Source organism: Pseudophryne corroboree, assembly GCF_028390025.1.
Source record: "Pseudophryne corroboree isolate aPseCor3 chromosome 3 unlocalized genomic scaffold, aPseCor3.hap2 SUPER_3_unloc_3, whole genome shotgun sequence".
NCBI lineage: Eukaryota > Metazoa > Chordata > Amphibia > Anura > Myobatrachidae > Pseudophryne > Pseudophryne corroboree.
This window is the reverse complement of record NW_026967519.1, coordinates 2,172,825-2,194,286: the sequence shown is the minus strand read 5'-3', so window position 1 is coordinate 2,194,286 and position 21,462 is coordinate 2,172,825. Positions and strand designations below refer to the sequence as shown.

Genomic DNA, 21,462 nt, shown 5'->3' with positions numbered 1-21,462 from the left:
AGCTAATATTACGTGTTAGCTATTTTTTTTTATCTATCTATCTATCTATCTGTATTATACATATATATATATATATATATATATATATATATATATATATATATATATATATATATATATATATATATATATATATATGTATATATATATATATATGTTTAATGTGGGGATGGACATCGTTTTGTGATGGTTTACAGCCATAAATGTTTTCTCTACATGGTGGTGGTTTCATCAATTGATGGCGGATTTCCGATAGTAGCCACCTTCGAATGGTGTGGAATCGATGGCCAACAGAGCTTACAGTACAGCTCAATTCAACATCAAGAACAGCCCGATGAACATGAACAAACATGTTGTTTTTGCGCACGTGCAAGTCATATGACTGGTTATTTTTTTACATCTAATTCTTTAGATGCGATGATTAGGGATTATCATCCATGATTTAAAAAAAACATCGATGGACATCATCTGCTGTTAGATAGTTTCACCATCGATATCGGTTTCCCGACTTCAATGGTAGCAGTTTGCCCCGACGTCTGATTTATTTATTTTTTTAGACGCACGCACCACAGCACAGAACTACTAGGCCATCAGCCAATAGTAGCCCTGTACCGCGGCGCTGCCACCAGCTCCGAGGCCAGAAGCTCAGCAGCTGCCTTACATACAGTACAGTACACACAATCAGTGTCGGGATGAGCGGGTTGGCTGCCGCCATCTTGTCCGCCCTCTTCTAGCGTAGTGCACTGCTTACTTGGCAGTCTCAGATGTCAGACAGCAGCCCTGCCTCGCTTGCTTTCCCTGTTTTCACAGGCGGCTATAAGCATTTTGCCCAGCCTCTGTGGTTGTGTGGGGGTGGTCTCTTGGCACAGGTGATGGCGTGGCTGCTGCACCGCGGCAGTCCCCTGGAGCAAGTCTCTTCTGCACGTGTGCATATATACAATGGTAGAAACCATCGGTGGTATCAAATTTCGAAGTTTCATACCATCAATCTTTGTCTTCCTATTTACAAGCGATGTTAACAATCAATTGTGAACATTTTGATGACCATTCCTAGCAATGATTAACATCTCAAAGAAAGCTTCAATGGTGGAAGCCTAGCTAGGGATGGTCATCGCCCATCAATGTTTCAAAACCATCAGGGGTATATGACTGATGTTGAATACATTTTACCATTGATTGCATTTAGCCAGATTGTTTCCCACCACTGATGGTAGCTGTGTGCCTGACATTTTCAGTGCTGCTGCACGGGGCTGGTAGGCTGTCAGCCTGTGCCGCCCACGCACCTTACACTGTGTGACATGATAGGACAGTGATCAGGTGTGTGACAGAGTGAGGGTATATTATTATTGTTCTCCTTTATTTATATGGTGCCACGTGGAATCCACAGCGCCCAATTACAGACTAAACAAACAAACAAAACATGAAGACAGTGACTTATAGTTCAATACAATATAGGACAAGTACAGGGCATATAAACATAGCTGCATCAGTAAACAGCACTGAAATAAGTATCAGGATGGCAGAAAACCGAAGGATTAGGTGCCATCAAAGGGAGTATTGAAAAGATGATAGGTTAAGAGATGTAAAAGCACATGAAGGAAGAGGACCCTGCTTGTAAGAGCTTACATTCTAAATTTGTTACGATTCTCCGCGCTGCGATTCTCCAGATACGCCAATCTGAGAACGCTGCCCGTGACACCGTACTGATTACCTCAATGTGTGTGGTGAATCCACGCGGTAAACTGCCACCAGCAGAAGTACCAGACCAGTCACTGCGTCTGCCAGGTCAAGCGACTTTTAGGGACCAAGCCCAGGGCGAGCTTCTGCTCTCACCAGCACACAAAGTTATTAATACGTAAAAATTTGGTAACCTGACCTCTCTCGAGGCTTTGGGTTGGAAAACACAGGTAACAGAAATAAGATTGAGAATTTTTAATCCAAGTAAAAACTTCAAAGCTTATTGTTACAGAAAAAATAAAGTTACAAGAATATAATAGTTGTAAATATATCTGGATTAGGAGGCAGGACAGCGTTTATTCTCTGTGTGATGGGTTCAGACGCTTACACACAGTGTCGTGAGTAGGGATAGTCATCTGTGACTGTACGATCGATGACAATGGTGGTGTGAGCGCAGGCTTCGCTGACAGCCTAGTAGCTCCACGCGGCTGCTGCAGAACTTGTGTGGGGCATGTTTGCCTACTTTATGGCTGCCAGGTTACACAGGAGGGGGTGTGGAGGAGGAGGTACGGTGGCGTGGTGACGTAATGCCCACATAAAGCAGGGGGGCAGGGCTACTATGATGTGATTTAGCATGAATCACGTAATCACCTCGCCCCCTTTTGTGTGACGGGATACTGCGGGGAGAGGATGGGGAAGAGCGGCATGTGCGAGACTTGCCCACTTCCCCGGGGAACCGGGAGTGCTACACGAATTTTGGGAGCCTACTGGCCTTTCTCGGAGAGTAGGCAAATATGGTGCAGGGAGGGGGACACCAGGAAGCGGCACATAGGGATACAAATAACCACATAAAGATTGTCTCCCAATGACGTCACCCAAAGTGCGCACGTCACCATGGTCACAGACTGTGTTGCAAATATGGTACACTGCAACACAAGTTTGTTGAAGAAGCATTCTCTTTAAGGTTGGAATACATAACATGTATCAAATATTATAAGAATATATAAAAGATTCATAACTGCTATTTTATTAATACGTTATTAGGGGCCTAATTCAGTCCTGATCGCTCCTCTGTGATTTTGCAGAGGTCTGCAATCCGATAGTCGCCGCCCAGACAGAGTGAAAATCCGCCTTGTGCAAGTCTGCGTACGCCGTGCAAAAAGCTATGCAAACGCCGGTCAGCTGCAAATCCGTTCACAACTCACTCACCGTCGAATGATTTTTCCAGTCTGTGCGCAGCCCAGGACCTACTCCTACAGTGGGGTGGTCTTCAGTATACCGACTGTCGGGATCCCGGCACACAGTATACCGGCGCCGGAATCCCGACAGCCGGCATACCGACACTTTTTCTCCCTCATGGGGGTCCACGACCCCCCTGGAGGGAGAATAAAATAGCGTGGCGCGCGTAGCGTGGCGAGCCCGCAAGGGGCTCATTTGCGATCACCACGCTGTCGGTATCCCGGTGGTTGGGTTCCCGGCGCCGGTATGCTGGTCGCCGGGAGCCCAGCTGCCGGCATACCATACTACACCCATACAGTGCGATAGAAACAGGTCTGCGATCAGATAGCCGCTGCTCATAAAGAGTGATAATCCGCCACCGTGCAAGTGTGCGAATGCCTGTGTATGCTGTGCGAAGACAGCGGACATCTGCAAATCCATTTGCAACTCACTCACCATCGAATGTTTTTCCGGTCTGTGCGTAGCCCATAGCTTACTCCTACAGTGCGATACAAACAGGCTGATCGTGCTGTAGCTGACATTACACACCCTCCCTGGAAACGCTTGGGAACGTCTGCGTTTTTCTTGACACTCCCAGAAAACAGCCAGTTACCACCCCCAAACGTCCGCTTCCTGTCAATCAGCTTGCAATCAACCTAGAGATAAAAAAAAGACACAGGATATTGTGCAATTTGGCCTCACACCTATGCATTATGATCCAAATGCATGCGCAGTCATTCGGCAATCGTCCGCTGCGTGTTTTCCCACAACAGTGATCAGGCCTGAATTAGGTTGTAAAGACAATTCTTAAATGAAGTTAATGCTGGTATTTAAATGTTGCCATCTAGTGGCGGAAATTAACAATGACAGACTGAACTAGGTATTGCCAAATACTATATGGAGCAAGTGAACCGGAGACCTTAAACCAGGCATGTCCAAACTGCGGCCCTCCAGCTGTTGAGAAACTACACATCCCAGCATGCCCTGACACAGCTTTAGCATTCTCTGACAGCAAAACTGGGTCGGGCATGCTGGGATATGTAGTTTCACAACAGCTGGAGGGCCGCAGTTTGGACATGTCTGCCTTAAACAGTGCCATAACTAGGCATTTTAGCGCTGTGTGCAAGATACGTCATTGCCCCCCCCCCCCCATGCAAGATAGGGGCAGTGCGCTTCATGGGGAAGGGGTGTGGCCACAAAATAATACCAATTCATACTACGGTGCACAGTAGTCTCCATTATTCAAATTACGCCGCACAATAGCACCACTACACCAGATAGAGCCCCTTTTTACACAGTACGGCAGACAGCATCCCCCTTTTTACACATTACGGCAGACAGCGTACCCTTTTTACACATTACGGCAGACAGTGTCCCCTTTTTACACATTACGAAAGACAGCATCCCCTTTTTACACATTACGGCAGACAGCGTCCCCCTTTTTACACATTACGGCAGACAGCGTCCCCCTTTTTACACATTACGGCAGACAGCGTCCCCTTTTTACACATTACGACAGTGTCCCCCTTTTTACACATTACAGCAGACAGCATCCCCTTTTTACACATTACGGCAGACAGTGTCCACTTTTTACACATTACGAAAGACAGCATCCCCTTTTTACACATTACGGCAGACAGCGTCCCCCTTTTTACACATTACGGCAGACAGCATCCCCTTTTTACACATTACGGCAGACAGCGTCCCCCTTTTTACACATTACAGCAGCCAGTCCTCCTTTTTACACATTACGGCAGACAGCGTCTCCTTTTTACACATTACAGCAGCCAGTCCCCCTTTTTACACATTGCGGCAGACAGAATAGATAGATAGATAGATAGATAGATAGATAGATAGATAGATAGATAGATAGATAGATACTTACCATCTCTCCCCGCTGGCTCAGGCTCCTCGGTGCAGGCTTCATGCAGCAGATCCCGGGCAGGGGAGAAGGAGGAGGAGGGAGGGGGACTGGAGCCGCAGCAGCGCTATGTAATTGGTAGTGGCGCCGCTGCAGCTGTCCCTCTACTTCTGCATTGGCTTGCCGATGCCGCTGTGAATGCTGGGATGAGAGAAGCGCATCCCAGCATTCACAGCGGCTGCGGGCAGCCAATGCGGAAGGAGAGGGACTGCTGCAGCGGCGCCACTACCAATTACATAGCGCTGCTGCGGCTCCAGTCCCCCTCCCTCCTCCTCCTCCCCTGCCTCCGGCGCTGCTGCTCTCCTCTTCTCCTCCAGCGCGTCGCACCCAGCACAGCAGAGGCGGCTTGTAATGAGTCAGTTTGACTCATTACAAGCCGCTGGCTGTTGCCCCCTCAGGGTGACTGCGCTGTGTGCCAGGCACACCTGGCACACACGTAGTTACGGCTCTGACCTTAAATATGAACCAAAGCTGTTATTACAGAAAGCATTGTAGACCTAAGGTTTCATTAAGTCCCTTAGGTGTTAGAGAGTCCAGTAGAAAAATCCACCGCTCTCTATAATTATAGTATACCCCGATCTCCTCCTCTCGTCATTGGAGGTACTGTATGTGATCCACAATTTAATGTTTCACGGGCCATGGACTGATCGCTTTTACCGGAAAGGAGGGCTGCACTGTTCGCTGATCTTTACACTTCTTTAAATTGTCATTCCGTTTTTGCTGACATAGATTGGACACTACAGGCAATAGATGACATAACTACTAGTACAAGATAGTCTGTGTTGAGTTTTAATAGTCCGTCCAGATAAAGGGTGTTTGATCGTGAGCCCTACTAGCAGATACCTTCAGGTTACACCATACTTGCCTACTTTTTGGCAGCTCTCTCCGGGAGAGAGCTGCCAGGACGGCTCAATGGAGGGGCTGGGCAGGAAAATGACGAGAGGAGTGGGCGGGGAGGAGGCGGAATGGGGCGGGGTGGAGGAGGGACAGAGGGAATGAGGGTGGGGTTACACCATTGAGCCACGCCCCCCGCTCGGTAATGCCGCTATAACCGGCATTTTATAGCGGGGGGCGTGACTATGATGACGCGATTCAACAAGAATTGCGTCATCTACTGTCCGGACCGCCCACTTTACTCTCAAAGTGGGCGGCCGGGCAGGGGGTAAGTTAAAAACCGGGAGACTTGTCTGCTCTTCCGTGGGCTGGGAGGGTCACCCGATTTTCGGCCATTCCGGGAGAGTAGGCAAGTATGGGTTACACCCCCCATACATTTCAAGCAACCTTGTTTGGTTGCAGTGGAAAAAGAAGTAGCTTTATTTTTGCCAAATTTACTAATGTTTGGATGTACCACAAAATTAAATCACTGATTTTTTTTCCACGGAAAAATATACCATAATCTGTTTATTTTGAAGTGAGTTGAGGTCTCTGTCAGAGGTAACTGTGCCAATTGGATTTGATAAACCTTTGCATCAAATCACACTTGCCTACTTTGTGCCCCCTCCTCTGGGAGGAGGCAGCGTTGTAGGTGCATAGGGGCGTGGCCAGCAGCAGGATGGGCGGTCCGGGGGCGTGACCGACAGTGAAGTAGACAATCCGGGGGGCGTGGCATAAGGATCGCTTCATCGTGGCTCCACCCCCCGCTATGCAATGCCGAGACGAGAAGCGCTGTATAGCGGGGGGCGGAGCTACGATGACGCGATTCAGCGCGAATCGCATCATCGGACCACCCACTTGTTCTCTGCTGCGGGCGGCCGAGGAGGGTCGTGGAGGGGCTGCAGGGAAAGCGGGAGGCTTGCCCACCTTTCCGGGGGGCTGGCAGGGCCACCCGATTTTCGGGAGCCTCCCGGCCATTCCGGGAGGGTAGGCAAGTATGCATCAAATGGCTTCTAACATTACATCTTGTAGGCCAGATGATCTTATCTGCAATTTTTGCTCTTTTTTTTGTCAGCAATGTTCTCTCATGGGGGCCATTAAGGGCATTAGGGCCTAATTCAGACCTGATCGCTGTTGTGCGAATTTGCAAGGCGGCCGATTATCGATCGACTGCGCATGCCTACGTATTGTAATGCGCAGGCCAAACTGTGAAAGAAATTAGCGCCTTTTTTTATGGCTAGGCGTGCGCAAGTTGTTTGACAGGAAGAGGGCGTTTGGGGGTGGTAAATGGCTGTTTTATGGGAGTGTCAGGAAAAACACAGATGTTCCCAAACATTTGTCAGGGAGGGTGTGTGACGTCAGCTCCGGCCCCGATCAGCCTGTTTCTATCGCACTGTAGGAGTAAATCCTGGGCTGCGCACAGACTGGAAAAATCATTAGATGGTGAGCGAGTTGTGAACAGATTTGCAGCTGACCGGCGTTTGCAAATCTTTTTGCACGGCGTACGCAGACTTGCACAGGGTGGATTTTCACTCTGTCTGGGCGCCGACTATCCGACTGCAGACCTCTGCAAATTCTCAGAGGAGTGATCAGGTCTGAATTAGGTCCTCAATCCTAGCAGCTTTGAGTAGTACTGGATCGTATCCCCTGATAATTAATTTTTGTGGTCATGACGTCTGATTGTGTAACTGAGACTCATTACTACATACCCTTATGTCTTCTCAAGAACTGGGAATACGGTAGACTTTGTGTAGTGGATCCTGGGGTATGGGTCGTTGGGTCGACTCAACTTAGGTCGACAGTCATTAGATCGACCACTGAAGGTCGACAGGTGAAAAGGTCGACATGAGGTTTTTTTTTTTTTTTTTTTGGTGTAGTTTTCTTCGTAAAGTGACGGGGAACCCCAATTAGTGCACCGTGTCCCCTCGCATGGCTCGCTTCCAGTCGTAGTCCACGTGGATCGTCAAGTATGGAAAAATCCAAAGAAATGGGGGGGGGAAATTGAAAAACGCACGTCGACCTTTTGACCTGTCGAACTAGTACATGTCGGCATTCAGTGGTCGACATAATGACTGTCGACCTAAGCTGTGTCGACTAAACAACCGGTTCCCGGGAGATAACTATTAGAGGATAGCAGGGTATCGATGGTCATCCCCATTCTTTCACTAATTGGCTTGCTGGCCAATCACAACTTGGGGGTGTGGCTTCATGGGTGTTGGGGGTGGAGCTATGCACCATGTCCCGGTACTCGTAGAAAAAAATAAGCGTCCTGGTTCCTGAGGACGCTCAATACTGCCCAGCAGTAAAAAATACAAACGGCGGCTGACTGATCCCGCAATCCCCGGGATTGAAACCTAGACGATTTTTGCCCTAAATCCCAGGATCCTGCCGATCCTGGCCTCTGACATTGCCAGTAGGAGACTGGGATGCGCAACCCAGCGAATGACGGGTACAAGATACTAGTAGGCCTATAACAGAAAATTACATACTAAATTATAATATTATTATTATTATTATATAGACAAGAGAGCAGGGAATTTGATAGTAGTAGTAAGGTTAATGATGGCACAGAGAAGTCTCAGCTTGTAGTCCTGTATCACACCCATCTCAGGGACCCTCTAAACTCATATGTCTAGGTATATGCTGCAGGGCAAGACTACAAAAAAATGGCCGCTACTCCTACTTTCTGAGTTACTGTACATGTCCTGCTTAGTTATATTAGTGCATGTACTGTTCTGCTTGTCATTCACTGTCTGACATAATGGGCTAAACATGAGGAATGGAGAGGTGTACAGACTACAGAGCAATGTCTGATTGTTCTTAACGACAAGAAAATGGCCGCTCTCATGCACTGGAGACAGGTGTTTCTTCTTAATCGAAAACCCTATCTCCCTGTAGTATCTTAGTTATGATCAGTGGTTCTACGGCAGGTCACAGAATCCGTAGACGGTCATCCCCTTAAAAGCAATACAGGCCAAGAAGCACGTGATGGCGTGCCCTGGGTCATTCTCTAAAGTGTGTATTATGGATGGAACGCACAGCCAGGAAGTCTTGTGAAACGCATATTCAGGAAGTCCGGTGGAACGCATATTCAGGAAGTCCGCTGGAACGCATATTCAGGTAGTCCCGTGGAACGCACAGTTAGGAAGTGCTGTGGTATTTATTCCGGGTAAGGGATGAGTATGAGGAAGCATAGGTTTGACATTGCTGGTACTGGCAGCTGGTAAGGACATTTATTAGCTCTTATTATACAGTATATATAATTCCCAGGGTGTTATATATTATATTCCCAGGGTGGTACTGTAACTCTGTACTTATCTCACAGTAGTATATTGGGTATATCTGAAGGGTGGAAACAAAAATGATAGAACTGACTCTGAATTTCTGATAGTGGTATAGATCTGGTGCAGATTCCCACTTAAATTACCCCTGTTGGTGTCTCTCTGGGCCTCAAGCCATAGAGTGTCTCAGCAGACACGTTTCAACACAATACTCCAAATTGTCCTCTTGGGTTACCTAGTTTGAGGAGTATGTTAATTAGAGCAGGTATCACTTGTAGCAGCCCAGAGCAGCCAAGTAAGGATGGCCGTCAACGGTCAATGGTTAGCAATCATCAATGGTTTCAGACCAGTGGTTAATGATTTTGCCGTGAAAGGCGGAGGTCCCATATTTCTCCACTATGAATTGCAGAGATGCATCAATGTTTAAACATTTTTCACAGCACTTAAGCCCTGCCCCCCATCCCCGATTGGCCCACCACAGTCTCCTTTAGAGTAGCCCATCAATGCTTTTCTGTTGATGGCTTCCTGCCATCGCTGGAAAGTACCAATGCCAAATTTGAGCGTGAACCCTTCAACGGACTTCCCTGCAACCAGGGGCGTGCTGCAGACGATATATATTGCTCAAGACATGTGAGCAGTTCCAGGGGCTATTACTGAGGGTTGGTGGCCACAAAATCTTCCTACAACTGTGGATGTCGTGTTGGTGTGCAGTTTACACAGTTAGCACAAACAGTGGGCAATAGTATAATGCTGACATGCTCTTGTTTGTTTGTCTATAAGTCTTTCTTTTAGACCATATTTGCTAGAGAACCTGGTACTTTATCTCTACTTAATGGCACAATGCTAAATGCCAGTTTAACTAGTCCTTTCTAAGAACAGTCTTGCTAGATCTTGGTGGATGGGACAAGACCTTCCTCTATCAATACTGCTCGCTCCTGTTCTCAGACTTAGGAGCTGTAAAGCATCTGTATAAAGATTCTGAATCCTTGGCTTCAGTCATAACTATGGAACTCCTCTTCCAATCAGCATTGGGACTGTATGGCTGCACCCCTTTAATTTAAAGTTGAGTAGGGTGCAGTCAATCGAGGTGAATTTGCTGACTTACTGTGGCCTGAGCAGAAAGCTTGTTATTGGAATACCATCCCTATGTGAAACCCTATGTACAAGTGCTAAAAGGAGTAATCTGCTGGGTCAGAGGAGTCAGTGACTTGGGCTCATGGCCCCTCTTGGATTGTATATTTGTTGCTGGTACCCTGAATCCTTTAAGTCACCCTAAACTTTGTCATATTGGGCAGCTACCAAAATTGAGTAGGCCTTAGGCTTCATCCCCACCTTCTTGGTGAAATGCGTTGTACCTGTAAAGGTCTGAAAGATCTAATATTGGCTAGCATACTTGGCTGGATATCTTTTTTTTACCTACTCCGCTTCTGTCCCATTTGTTTAGAAGGGTGTGGGGGCACGGGTCCCCTCAAGGCGAAATTTACTTTTCATATCACCCAGGAAAGAGTTTACAAAACTCCACCATTATACTTCATGGTTTTAATGATGTCCTTTCTTGAGTCCAGATGGTTAAATCAGATTGACTGAGGGAAACTCTGAGCCAGGAGATTATTATCACCTCTGTTTGCTCCTCTTTCCATAAGGAGTTCCAGTTTCGAGTTATTTTAAATATATTTGCTATCTAGACAGAGGAGTATGGTATCCCTTGAATATCCGATACACAACCGCATTCCTGGTACTGAACATCGGAGAGGTGATGTCATTGCTTACTGCGGAAACCTTTCAGTCTATTAACAGTAACATTAATAATTATACGTTTTATTTGACTGGGCTGTTCCCAGATTGTAACAAAGTGATCTTGAATAGATTATAACATTATTTATGTATTCTACATTTGTCTGCAGACGTCACCTTACCCATCCTCATTTCATCCAAGAACAGACCCCATTACAGAGTCTTCCATATGGAGAAGGACAGCAGTCACATGACTGAGAGAATATTAAATCTCACCCTCGAGATCATCTACCTGCTGACTGGGGAGGTGAGGGAGTCTGCGAGTGTCACAGTGACGCCACTCTTGTCTCTCTTACTAACACAGGGACCTGACTGGGGAGGTGAGGGGGTCTGGGAGCATCACAGTGACACCACTCTTATCTCTATTACTAACACAGGGACCTGACTGGGGAGGTGAGGGAGTCTGGGAGTGTCACAGTGACATCACTCTTATCTCTATTACTAACACAGGCACCTGACTGGGGAGACGAGGGAGTCTGGGAGTGTCACATGTATATCTTTGCATTACGACTTTAGAGAATCTGGACATTTTACTGACATCAGTTAGTCTGTTCAATACCCCAGTGGGACCAGGAAATGGCTTTGGATGTTTATGTATTGTTTGTTGTCCCTAACTATACAGGATTACACAGTAGTTAAGAAGACGTTAAGAGAGTGTGAGACACCCAGCAGCCAACCCCGTGTGTCAACCCCGAGCAGGACCCAGAGCCCCATCCCGGTGCCTCCACCTCCTTCACTGATACATGAGAGGCACAATGACCAGAAGATCCTGGAACTCACCAACAAGATCATTCAGCTGCTGACTGGAGAGGTGACTTCTGGGAATGGGACATTATACAGTAACACCAGGGGATGTGTCTGGGTGATGACTGGAGAGGTGACTGCTGGGAATGGGACATTATACAGTAAAATCAGGGGATGTGTCTGGGTGATGACTGGAGAGGTGACTGCTGGGAATGGGGCATTATTCAGTAACACCAGGGGATGTGTCTGGGTGATGTCTGGAGAGGTGACTGCTGGGAATGGGGCATTATACAGTAACACCAGGGGATGTGTCTGGGTGATGACTGTATCATTGTGTGTGTCAGGTTCCTATAAGGTATGAGGACGTCACTGTCTATTTCTCCATGGAGGAGTGGGAGTATATAGAGGAACACAGGGGTCTGTACAAGGACATGATGATGGAGAATCACCGGCCCCTCACATCACTGGGTAAGAGGAGACTGTCATGTAGTGTAATGGAGAGAGCAGCTATGGGGTCCACCTAGATACACATCATCTGATAATCACATATATACAATGTACTCAGTCACTGTGTGTCTTCTACAGATGGAGCCAGTAACAGGAATACCCCAGAGAGATGTCCCCGTCCTCTTTATTCCCAGGATCATACAGAGGAGAATCACAGTGTCCCACAGGAGGGTCAGGTAGGTGGAACTAGCGGCCTCATTAAAGACCAACTTGACTATGATATACCTTATGATCTGTAGATGAATGGTGTTGACCCTGATTTTATTCTCTCTAGTCCCATTTCATTCATTCAGAAGTGATTAAATGTGTTTTTTTTTTTGCTATCCGGTGGGTCACCTAGGGTGAAGGCCAGATTGTTATAAAATTAGAAGTTATGGATGGAGAAGAAACGGTTGTGATGAACAATCAGCTGGGAAAGGGAGAGAAGACCCTTACAGATATCCGCACAGGTGAGACAGAATGTAGCAGATTATTTTATAGACGTAACAAAGGTCTGCATAATTCCATTTAATAATCGCTGATCACAAATTGCGACATTAAAGACGTGATCTGTATATTATAAATTACAAAGTGAAGACAGTCATAGGAGGGAATTCAATTAGCTACGAAAAATGTGCTAATTTACAGCGATCGGACTTATGGTGACCATCGCCAGAAAAGTGGGTATGCACGCTCCCGCTATTCGGGGTACTTAAATTGTGGCAAATCTCTGTGATATGGATTTAAAAAAAAAAATAATAATTAAGAATGAGAAAAAAAAAGTGTTTTTCAGCAAAATAAGTGCTCAAATTAAATTGGAGGTACACAAAAATGGGTGTAAGTATATATTTGGGTCATTTTAAGTCACTTCAAAACCAGATTACTCCCATCTGCAAACCTAAAACCATTTTATACACTCAGGAAAGCACCCCAATGTACCTGTCCCATACCTTGTACCCCAGTTTCCAACATTTTGCACTTTTTGTCCCCAAAAATGACATGTCCATTATTGGGCAATTACAAATAATTAAAAACTTCTAAGTGCCTAATTAGTCTTTCAGAGGGGTGTCCCAGGGGTTCAAAACCACATCCCAACCTTTTTACCATAAAATAGGAAGGGGGTTTTCCCCTACTTTTCACCTTCTCAGGAGGTGTAGAAAAGAAATTTGTGCAAAACCTATGAAAAATTATCATCGATAATATTTCACGGACAATTGAATAGCAGCTTTTTGTTGGTTGCGATAAAATCACAGTTTTTACAGCGAAAACTGCATTTTGAGGCTAATTGAATTCCCCCATAGTATGAAAATGTTTGGTGATTGCTGCACATTGTAAAATGTTCGTATCTACAGAAGTTTATTATATATCCTGCAGATGGAAACGGCAACGTGAACACCTCGTATGGACATCTATTTTCATCAGAAGACTGTGACATAGACGATAATGACAACATCACACAGAATTCTCCAGAAGAAAACCCCATTACCCCAAGTATGCACCCAGTACTGCACAGTGCAGATTTCTCATCTGGCCCTTCTGTGAATGAGGAATGTTATCCTGATGCCTCAGACATTGTACCACATAGTACAGCTCATAGAAAAGCGAAAACATTCTCCTGCCCTGAGTGTGGGAAATGTTTTACCCAAAATGACAAGCTTATTAAACATCTGAAAAGTCACACAGGTCAGAGGCCATTTTCATGCTCGGTGTGTGGGAAATGTTTTCCCTATCAATCTGTGTTTATTATACATGAGAGAACTCACACGAGTGATCGCCCATTTTCATGTCTTGAGTGTGGGAAATGTTTTACACAGAAATCACAGCTTCTTAAACACCAGAGGGCTCACCCAGGAGACCTACCGTTCCCATGTCCTGAGTGTGGGAAATGTTTTCCCTATAAAACAGACCTTGTGAAACATCAGTGCGCTCACACGGGTGTAAAGCTGTATCCATGTTCCGAGTGTGGCAAGCAGTTTCCTTCTAAATCAAACCTTGTCCAGCATGAAAAGTTTCACATCGGGGCAAGGCCGTTTCAGTGCTCTGAGTGTGGGAAATGTTTTATACAGAATTCAGATCTTATTAGGCATCAGAGGAGTCACACTGGCGAGAAACCCTTTCCATGTACCGAGTGCGACAAACAGTTTTCTGTTAAAACGAACCTCCTTCGCCATCTCCGATATCACAGCGGGGAGAAGCCATTTCCATGTTCTGGGTGCGATAAATGTTTTTGCCAGAAGGCAGATCTTATTAGGCATGAGAGAACTCACACGGGTGAGAAGCCATTTTCATGTTCTGTGTGTGGGAAATGTTTTACCCAGAAATCTTCACTTAATTCCCATACGAGAACTCACAGGGGAGAAGCTGTTTGTATGTCCTGAGTGCGGAAGATGGTTTACGCTGAAATCAGATCAAGTTAAACACCCCACAAAAAATTCCCACAGTAAAAAAAAATAATTTGTTGTTCCCATTGCCGTCTTGGAACGATGGGTCAGAGCCGCCGGTAGGCCGCCCCTTCGATAACCTGCTGCTTAGTAAATCTACTCCTGACTCTCATTTGTCCTTGCTGCAATATGACATTTAATACAAACACGGCTTCATTGTCGTTGTACTTTATTCTTTCAGTCTATTCTTTGCTGTGTTACATTCCTACAGGTTCATTAAACAGTATTTATCAATGCATTTATCTTACTCTCGTGTCTCATTAATATAAGCATAGAAATATTTCATGATTGTACTCTGACTTTTACAGCATCACTGTGTGTGTGTGTGTGTGTGTGTGTGTGTGTGTGTGTGTGTGTGTGTGTGTGTGTGTTGGAAGCAGTTATGTAGATCTCAGAGTATGTTGGTTTACATAGTGTTTTATATGAGTTTTGGGATAAACTTTAATGAGTGCACTTGATGGGCCCAAGGGGGGTCATTCCGAGTTGATCGCTAGCTGCCGTTGTTTGCAGCGCAGCGATCAGGCTAAAAATGTGCAATTCTGCGCATGCGTATGGGGCGCAGTGCACACGCGTGACGTACTTTCACAAAAGCCGATGCAGTTTTACACAAGGTATAGCGACGCTTTTCAGTCGCACTGCTGATCGTTGAGTGATTTACAGGAAGTGGGTGTTTCTGGGTGGTAACTGGCCGTTTTCGGGGAGTGTGTGTAAAAACGCAGGCGTGCCAGATAAAAACGCAGGAGTGGTTGGAAAAATGGGGGAGTGGCTGGTCGAACGCAGGGCGTGATCGTGACGTCAAAACAGGAACTAAATAGTCTGAAGTGATCGCAAGATAGGAGTAGGTCTGCAGCTACTCTGAAACTGCACAATCTTTTTTTGTAGCCGCGCTGCGATCCTTTCGTTCGCACTTCTGTTAAGATACACTCCCAGAGGGCGGCGGCTTAGCGTTTGCAATGCTGCTAAAAGCAGCTAGCGAGCGAACAACTCGGAATGAGGGCCTGAGTCGGGTGCAGTCCTGTCCCTATGTGTCTCTGCGACTTTATGCTAACGCTGTAAAAGCTCCTCCCCCTGCAGAGATCCATGCGTCTGAATGCGCAAGTGCTGGGTAGTCGCACCATCGGGACTTGCACAGGCCAGTGGCAGGTACAGAATATCTCTCGGCCTTCAATGTTTGTGAATAAGCATCTGAGTCCGCAACCAGACCTTTGACCCTGCCGTAACTTGGTGCATCTCTGTGTGTCTGATTAGCCGCCTCCAGCCATCGCCCAGGAATGGCCAATATAGTTCCAATGCATTTCAGAGTCCGGGATGTGTTACAAAGGAAGACTTTTGCCCCCAGGTCTGGACTAGAATCCTAAGAAGTGGGTGTACCGTGGAGAAAAAAAGTACAAATTAATTCACATGCCGGATCAGCCAGGACTGGATAGCGAGATGGAGGCTGAAGAACCCCCAGCCAGCCGATGTGTAAAGAGGACCGTAAAATCCAGCATAAAGTGCCAGTCTGAATGGCAGTCCTGTGGGGTATAATGTGCACCATGGGGTATAATGTGCAATGAGGGCATTGTTGGGCATAATGCGCACTGGGGGCTCTGTGGAGCATAATGCGCACTGGGGGCTCTGGAGCATAATGCGCACTGGGGGCTCTGTGGAGCATAATGCGCACTGGGGGCTCTGTGGAGCATAATGCGCACTGGGGGCTCTGTGGAGCATAATGCGCACTGGGGGCTCTGTGGAGCATAATGCGCACTGGGGGCTCTGTGGAGCATAATGCGCACTGGGGGCTCTGTGGAGCATAATGCGCACTGGGGGCTCTGTGGAGCATAATGCGCACTGGGGGCTCTGTGGGGCATAATGCACACTGGGAACACTGGGGGGCATAATGTGCATTGGGAACACGGGCATAATGTGCATTGGGGGCACTGAGGAGCATATTGTGCTCTGAGGGGCACCATGAGGCATAACGTGCACTGCGGGCACCGTGGATCATAATGTGCACTGGGGGCACTGGGGGCATAATGTGCACTGGGGGCACTGTGGGGCATAATCCGGACTAGGGGCACTGTGGGGCATAATGCGGACTTGGAACACTGTGGGGCATAATGTGCATTGGGAACACTGGGGCATAATGTGCTTTGGGAACACTGGGGCATAATGTGCAGTGGAGGCATTGTGGGGCATAATGTGCAGTGGGGCACTGTGGAGCATAATGCGAACTGGGGGCTCTGTGGGACATAATGCGGACTAGGGGAACTGTGGGGAATAATGTGCATTGGGAACACTGTGGGGCATAATGTGCATTGGAGGCACTGAGGAGCATATTGTGGGCTGGGAGCACTGTGGGGCATAATATGCAGTGGGGGCACTGTGGGGTATAATGCGCACTGGAGGCACTGTGGGCATAATGCAGACTGGGAACACTGGGGCATAATGTGAATTGGGGCACTGAAGAGCCTAATGTGGGGCATAATGTGCATTGGGAGCACTGTGGGCATAATGTGGACTAGGAGCACTGTGGGGCATAATGTGCGCTGGGCGCACCGTGTGGCATAATGTAGACTGGGAGCACTACATCAGAGAACTCACACGAGTGATCGCCCATTTTCATGTCTTGAGTGTGGGAAATGTTTTACACAGAAATCACGTCTTCTTAAACACCAGAGGGCTCACCCAGAAGACCTAGCATTTCCATGTCCTGATTGTGGGAAATGTTTTCCCTATAAAACAGACTTTGTGAAACAGAGTGCTCACAGCGAGCATAATGTGCATTGGAGCACTGTGGGGCATAATGTGCACTAGGGACACCGCAGGGCATAATGTGCACTGGGGGCACTGTGGGGCATAATGTGGACTAGGGGCACTGTAGGGCATAATGTGAACTAGGGGTACCGTGGGGCATAATGTGGACTGGGCGCATTGTGAGACATTGGGGTATATTCAATAAGAGTCGGAAACTTCCATCTTATCGGAAAGACGGCAGTTTACAACTGATTGAGGTTGGAAGGGGTTCCGACCTATTCAATCTCATGCCGTTTCTTCCGACAAGTCGGGAATTCCAAGTTGTCGAAAGACTAGGAATACACGCGGATCGGCAGCTTCGGCCTCCGAGACGCATGTATTGTCGGAAGCAGGGCCAAACCCGACAGGTTTTAGCCCAGTTTCTGACAACGGCCCTCATTCCGAGTTCTTCACTCGCTAGCTGCTTTTAGCAGCATTGCAAACGCTAGGCTGCCGCCCTCTGGGAGTGTATCTTAGCTTAGCAGAATAGCGAACGAAAGATTAGCAGAACTGCTACTAAAAATTTTCATGCAGTTTCTGAGTAGCTCCAGACCTACTCCTAGACTGCGATCACGTCAGTCCGTTTAATTCCTCGTTTGACGTCACAAACACGCCCTGCGTTTGGCCAGCCACTCCCCCATTTCTCCAGCCCCATTTCTCCGTTTTTCCCTGGCACGTCTGCGTTTTTTAGCACACTCCCGGAAGACGCTGAGTTACCTCCCAGAAACGTCCCTTTCCTGTCAATAACTCACCGATAAGCAGTGCGACTGAAAAGCGCCGCACGAACACCAGCAAATCTACTAAGTTTCGTGTTAAATAACTTAGCGCATGCGCGCTGCGTACCATGCGCATGCGCATTTTCCACCTAATCGCTGCGTTGCAAAAAACGTCAACAAGCGAACAACTCGGATAGACCACCAATGTCAACCCGACTTTAAAAAAAATCTGATTGACACTGTCGGGAATGGGCCAAACCTGTCGGGTTTGGCCCGGCATTGAATAGAGGGCAACTGAATATACCCTATAGGGGGAGATGTATGAAGCAGTGAAAAGAGTGGAGAAGTGAGCCAAGTCAGCTGTGAGGTAGCATTTATCAAGTACAGTCTATAAAATTATAGGTAGCAGCTGTTTGGTTTCCATGGGCAACTTCTCCACTGGCTCACTTCTCCACTCTTTTCACTGCTTCATACATCTCCCCCATAATGTGAAGTGGGTTCACCCTGTGTTCATTCTTAACTGGTGGTGCCAATCTGTTAAGCCTTATCTGCTTTTATACCGTTTCCCTGTGTTTTTCTAAATGCATCTATGTTTTTCATGTATTCTTATCCTATTTCTTTCCTATATGGATAATGGTGGTCATTCCGAGTTGTTCGCTCGGTAATTTTCTTCGTATCGCAGCGATTTTCCGCTAAATGCGCATGCGCAATGTTCGTACTGCGACTGCGCCAAGTAAATTTGCTATGCAGTTAGGTATTTTACTCACGGCATTACGAGGTTTTTTCTTCGTTCTGGTGATCGTAATGTGATTGACAGGAAGTGGGTGTTTCTGGGCGGAAACTGGCCGTTTTATGGGAGTGTTTGAAAAAACGCTACCGTTTCTGGGAAAAACGCGGGAGTGGCTGGAGAAACGGAGGAGTGTCTGGGCGAACGCTGGGTGTGTTTGTGACGTCAAACCAGGAACGACAAGCACTGAACTGATCGCACTGGAAGAGTAAGTCTCGAGCTACTCAGAAACTGCACAGAGAAGTATTTTCGCAATATTGCGAATCTTTCGTTCGCAATTTAACTATGCGAAGATTCACTCCCAGTAGGCGGCGGCTTAGCGTGTGCAAAGCTGCTAAAAGCAGTTTGCGAGCGAACAACTCTGAATGAGGGCAATGTTATTCTCAGCCGTAGTACTATGCCCAGTAATACAACCAGCAGTATCGGTAATATCCCTAGTAATATGGCTATTCCTATTCCCAGCCAGCAGTAGGTGTAATATGGCTCAACAAGCGATGAGACATCTCAGAATCAAGACTGAGGTCCAATTCATAACTGTCCCTCTAACATTTTCGGTTTATTACGCCTACTCCTTCTCGCCAGGAGGTGTTATTATGTTGAGGATCACAGGTTGTTATGTAAAGACTATTGGTTGCTATGGTTTCAGCTTGTTGCTATGGGAGGGTCACTGGTTGCTATGGTTACTGCCTGTTACTTGCCTTTTTTTATTTTCCATGAAGATAGTGCTTTATTCTGCAGAGTTCCCACCATCCTTCTCACATCAACCAGGAGATGTTTCTCAATTAATCATCACCATTTATGTTTAAGGCAGTTATAATTTTATTTTTATTTATTATCCCATGATCTCGTACAGTTACGCATCATGCAAACTTCTAATCACACACTACAATGTTGATGAAGGAGGTGGTGGTAGTGGGGGTGTGGATTGGATACTGATTACCCAGGCCCTAGTTTGTTGGAGCACATAGTATTTTTTTCACGATTTTTAGGAGGGGGCCATTCCCCCCCCCCACCCCACCCCACATCATTCTCCAGTACCTGGACAATTTTCAGATCTCTACAGCCAATGAATACAAGTAAATACAAGTAGAGAGTTGATAACACCTAGAGAATTGGTTTGTGAGGGCTTCCACCTTTCCATTACAGCTAGACACACTTACTGATACTCAGATGCTCCTAGGTCTTCAACTCCAGGAGGTAAAGGCTTATTTGCCCAAGGTATTGGCAATGTTAGGGATGGACAGGACACTAGGGCAGACCACAAGGTATTAAGTGATTGAAACTGAACTATTAACTGGGCTGGTGGCAGACAACTTGCTCTGTATACAATCCAGGATCAGGGCTGGTGGCAGACAACTAGGTCAGTATACAATACAGGGTCAGGGCTGGTGGCAGACAACTAGGTAAGTATACAATACAGGGTCAGGGCTGGTGGCAGACAACTAGGTCAGTATACAATTCAGGGTCAGGGCTGGTGGCAGACAACTAGGTCAGTATACAATCCAGGGTCAGGTCTGGTGGCAGACAACTAGGTCAGTATACAATCCAGGGTCAAGGCTGGTGGCAGACAATTAGGTCAGTATACAATCCAGGGTCAGGGCTGGTGGCAGACAACTAGGTCAATATACAATCCAGAGTCAGGGCTGGTGCCACACAACTAGGTCAGTATACAATCCAGGGTCAGGGCTGATGGCAGACAACTAGGTCCGTATACAATCCAGGGTCAGGGCTGGTGGCAGACAACTAGGTCAGCATACAATCCAGGGTCAGGGCTGGTGGCAGACAATAGTGCAACAACATCAAAGCAAAACAAAGAGATACAAAAGACGATCCAAGGCGGCAACAAAATAAAAGTACCCAGAAATCCAGGATCCACTACCAGAAGCACAAGTATTCTCATCACCACAGGTGTAGCAGTGAGGCAGCTACTTAAACCACCCATCCACAAGCTCTGGTAGCGTCTTAGAAAAAAAAACGCTTTTGGAAAAGAAAATATGGCTTACAAAAATGAACAATGAAAAGTTCTAGGTTTCCCACTAGCTGGTTAGAGTTTCTTTTCCATATGCAGACAAATCTTTTCCTTTGCCGCGATAGCCCACGAGACAGGAGTGCTCCAAGCGATTGCATGCCCATAACCCAATTACCGGCCAGGAACAAAAAAATACATGAATAGTGCGGTCTGTTGGCGGACGGCTCTATCTGTATGCACTAGCTATCTCCGTCCGTGTGCGGATACCTGATATTTCTTTTAAGCAGGTGTGGTTTGCTGATATCCGCAAGAACTGTGCACTTTTCGACTTGCTTGTGACTTAGTATTAACCCCTGATATCTTCAGATTCCTATTTTATAATAGTATGAGTCCTCACCCTCTATTGATTCTGGATTTACAATAAACCTCTTATTACTTCACCTGTGTTGCCTCGCAGCTTCATATTATTTCACCTGCGGTGCCTCAACCTCATATTATTTCACCCGTGGTGCCTCTCAACCTCATGTTATTTCACCTGTGATGCCTTACACTGTCATCATTTTTTATTTGTGAGGTGTTATATCATATAACCATAGCTAGATTAAGAGGGGGCCGCAGGGGATACTTTACCCCAGGCCCCCCTCTGTCAGGGGACCCCCTGGCCGAAGCACACTGACATCACTAGCTCTCCCTCTTGTGCAGCTGCAGAACCAGGGCTGTAAGTGACCCAGGGATTCCAGCTTCTCATCCTGCCTGCCTGGGTGTCTGGGTCCTGTGTAA

General features: G+C 46.8%; 2 protein-coding genes across 2 annotated transcripts in view; one reads left to right on the top strand and one right to left on the bottom strand.

Moving 5' to 3' along the window:
* Positions 1 to 21,462, bottom strand: part of LOC134983963 (uncharacterized) — a 129,133-nt gene that overhangs the window by 105,317 nt on the left and 2,354 nt on the right. The window lies entirely within an intron of this gene.
* Positions 8,862 to 14,666, top strand: LOC134983998 (gastrula zinc finger protein XlCGF26.1-like). Its single transcript, XM_063949657.1, has 7 exons — positions 8,862 to 8,912; positions 10,875 to 11,011; positions 11,387 to 11,575; positions 11,853 to 11,976; positions 12,094 to 12,191; positions 12,356 to 12,464; positions 13,369 to 14,666. Exons 2-7 carry the CDS (start codon positions 10,934 to 10,936, stop codon positions 14,370 to 14,372), a joined length of 1,602 nt encoding a protein of 533 aa, XP_063805727.1. The 5' UTR covers positions 8,862 to 8,912; positions 10,875 to 10,933; the 3' UTR covers positions 14,373 to 14,666.

Bases quoted from the DNA above. Each gene is read 5' to 3' on its own strand.
- LOC134983998 (XM_063949657.1), top strand. From the start codon at position 10,934: ATGGAGAAGGACAGCAGTCACATGACTGAGAGAATATTAAATCTCACC. The intron at 11,576-11,852 runs GTGACTTCTGGG...TGTGTGTGTCAG, and splicing joins TTCAGCTGCTGACTGGAGAG to GTTCCTATAAGGTATGAGGA. The intron at 11,977-12,093 runs GTAAGAGGAGAC...TGTCTTCTACAG, and splicing joins CCGGCCCCTCACATCACTGG to ATGGAGCCAGTAACAGGAAT.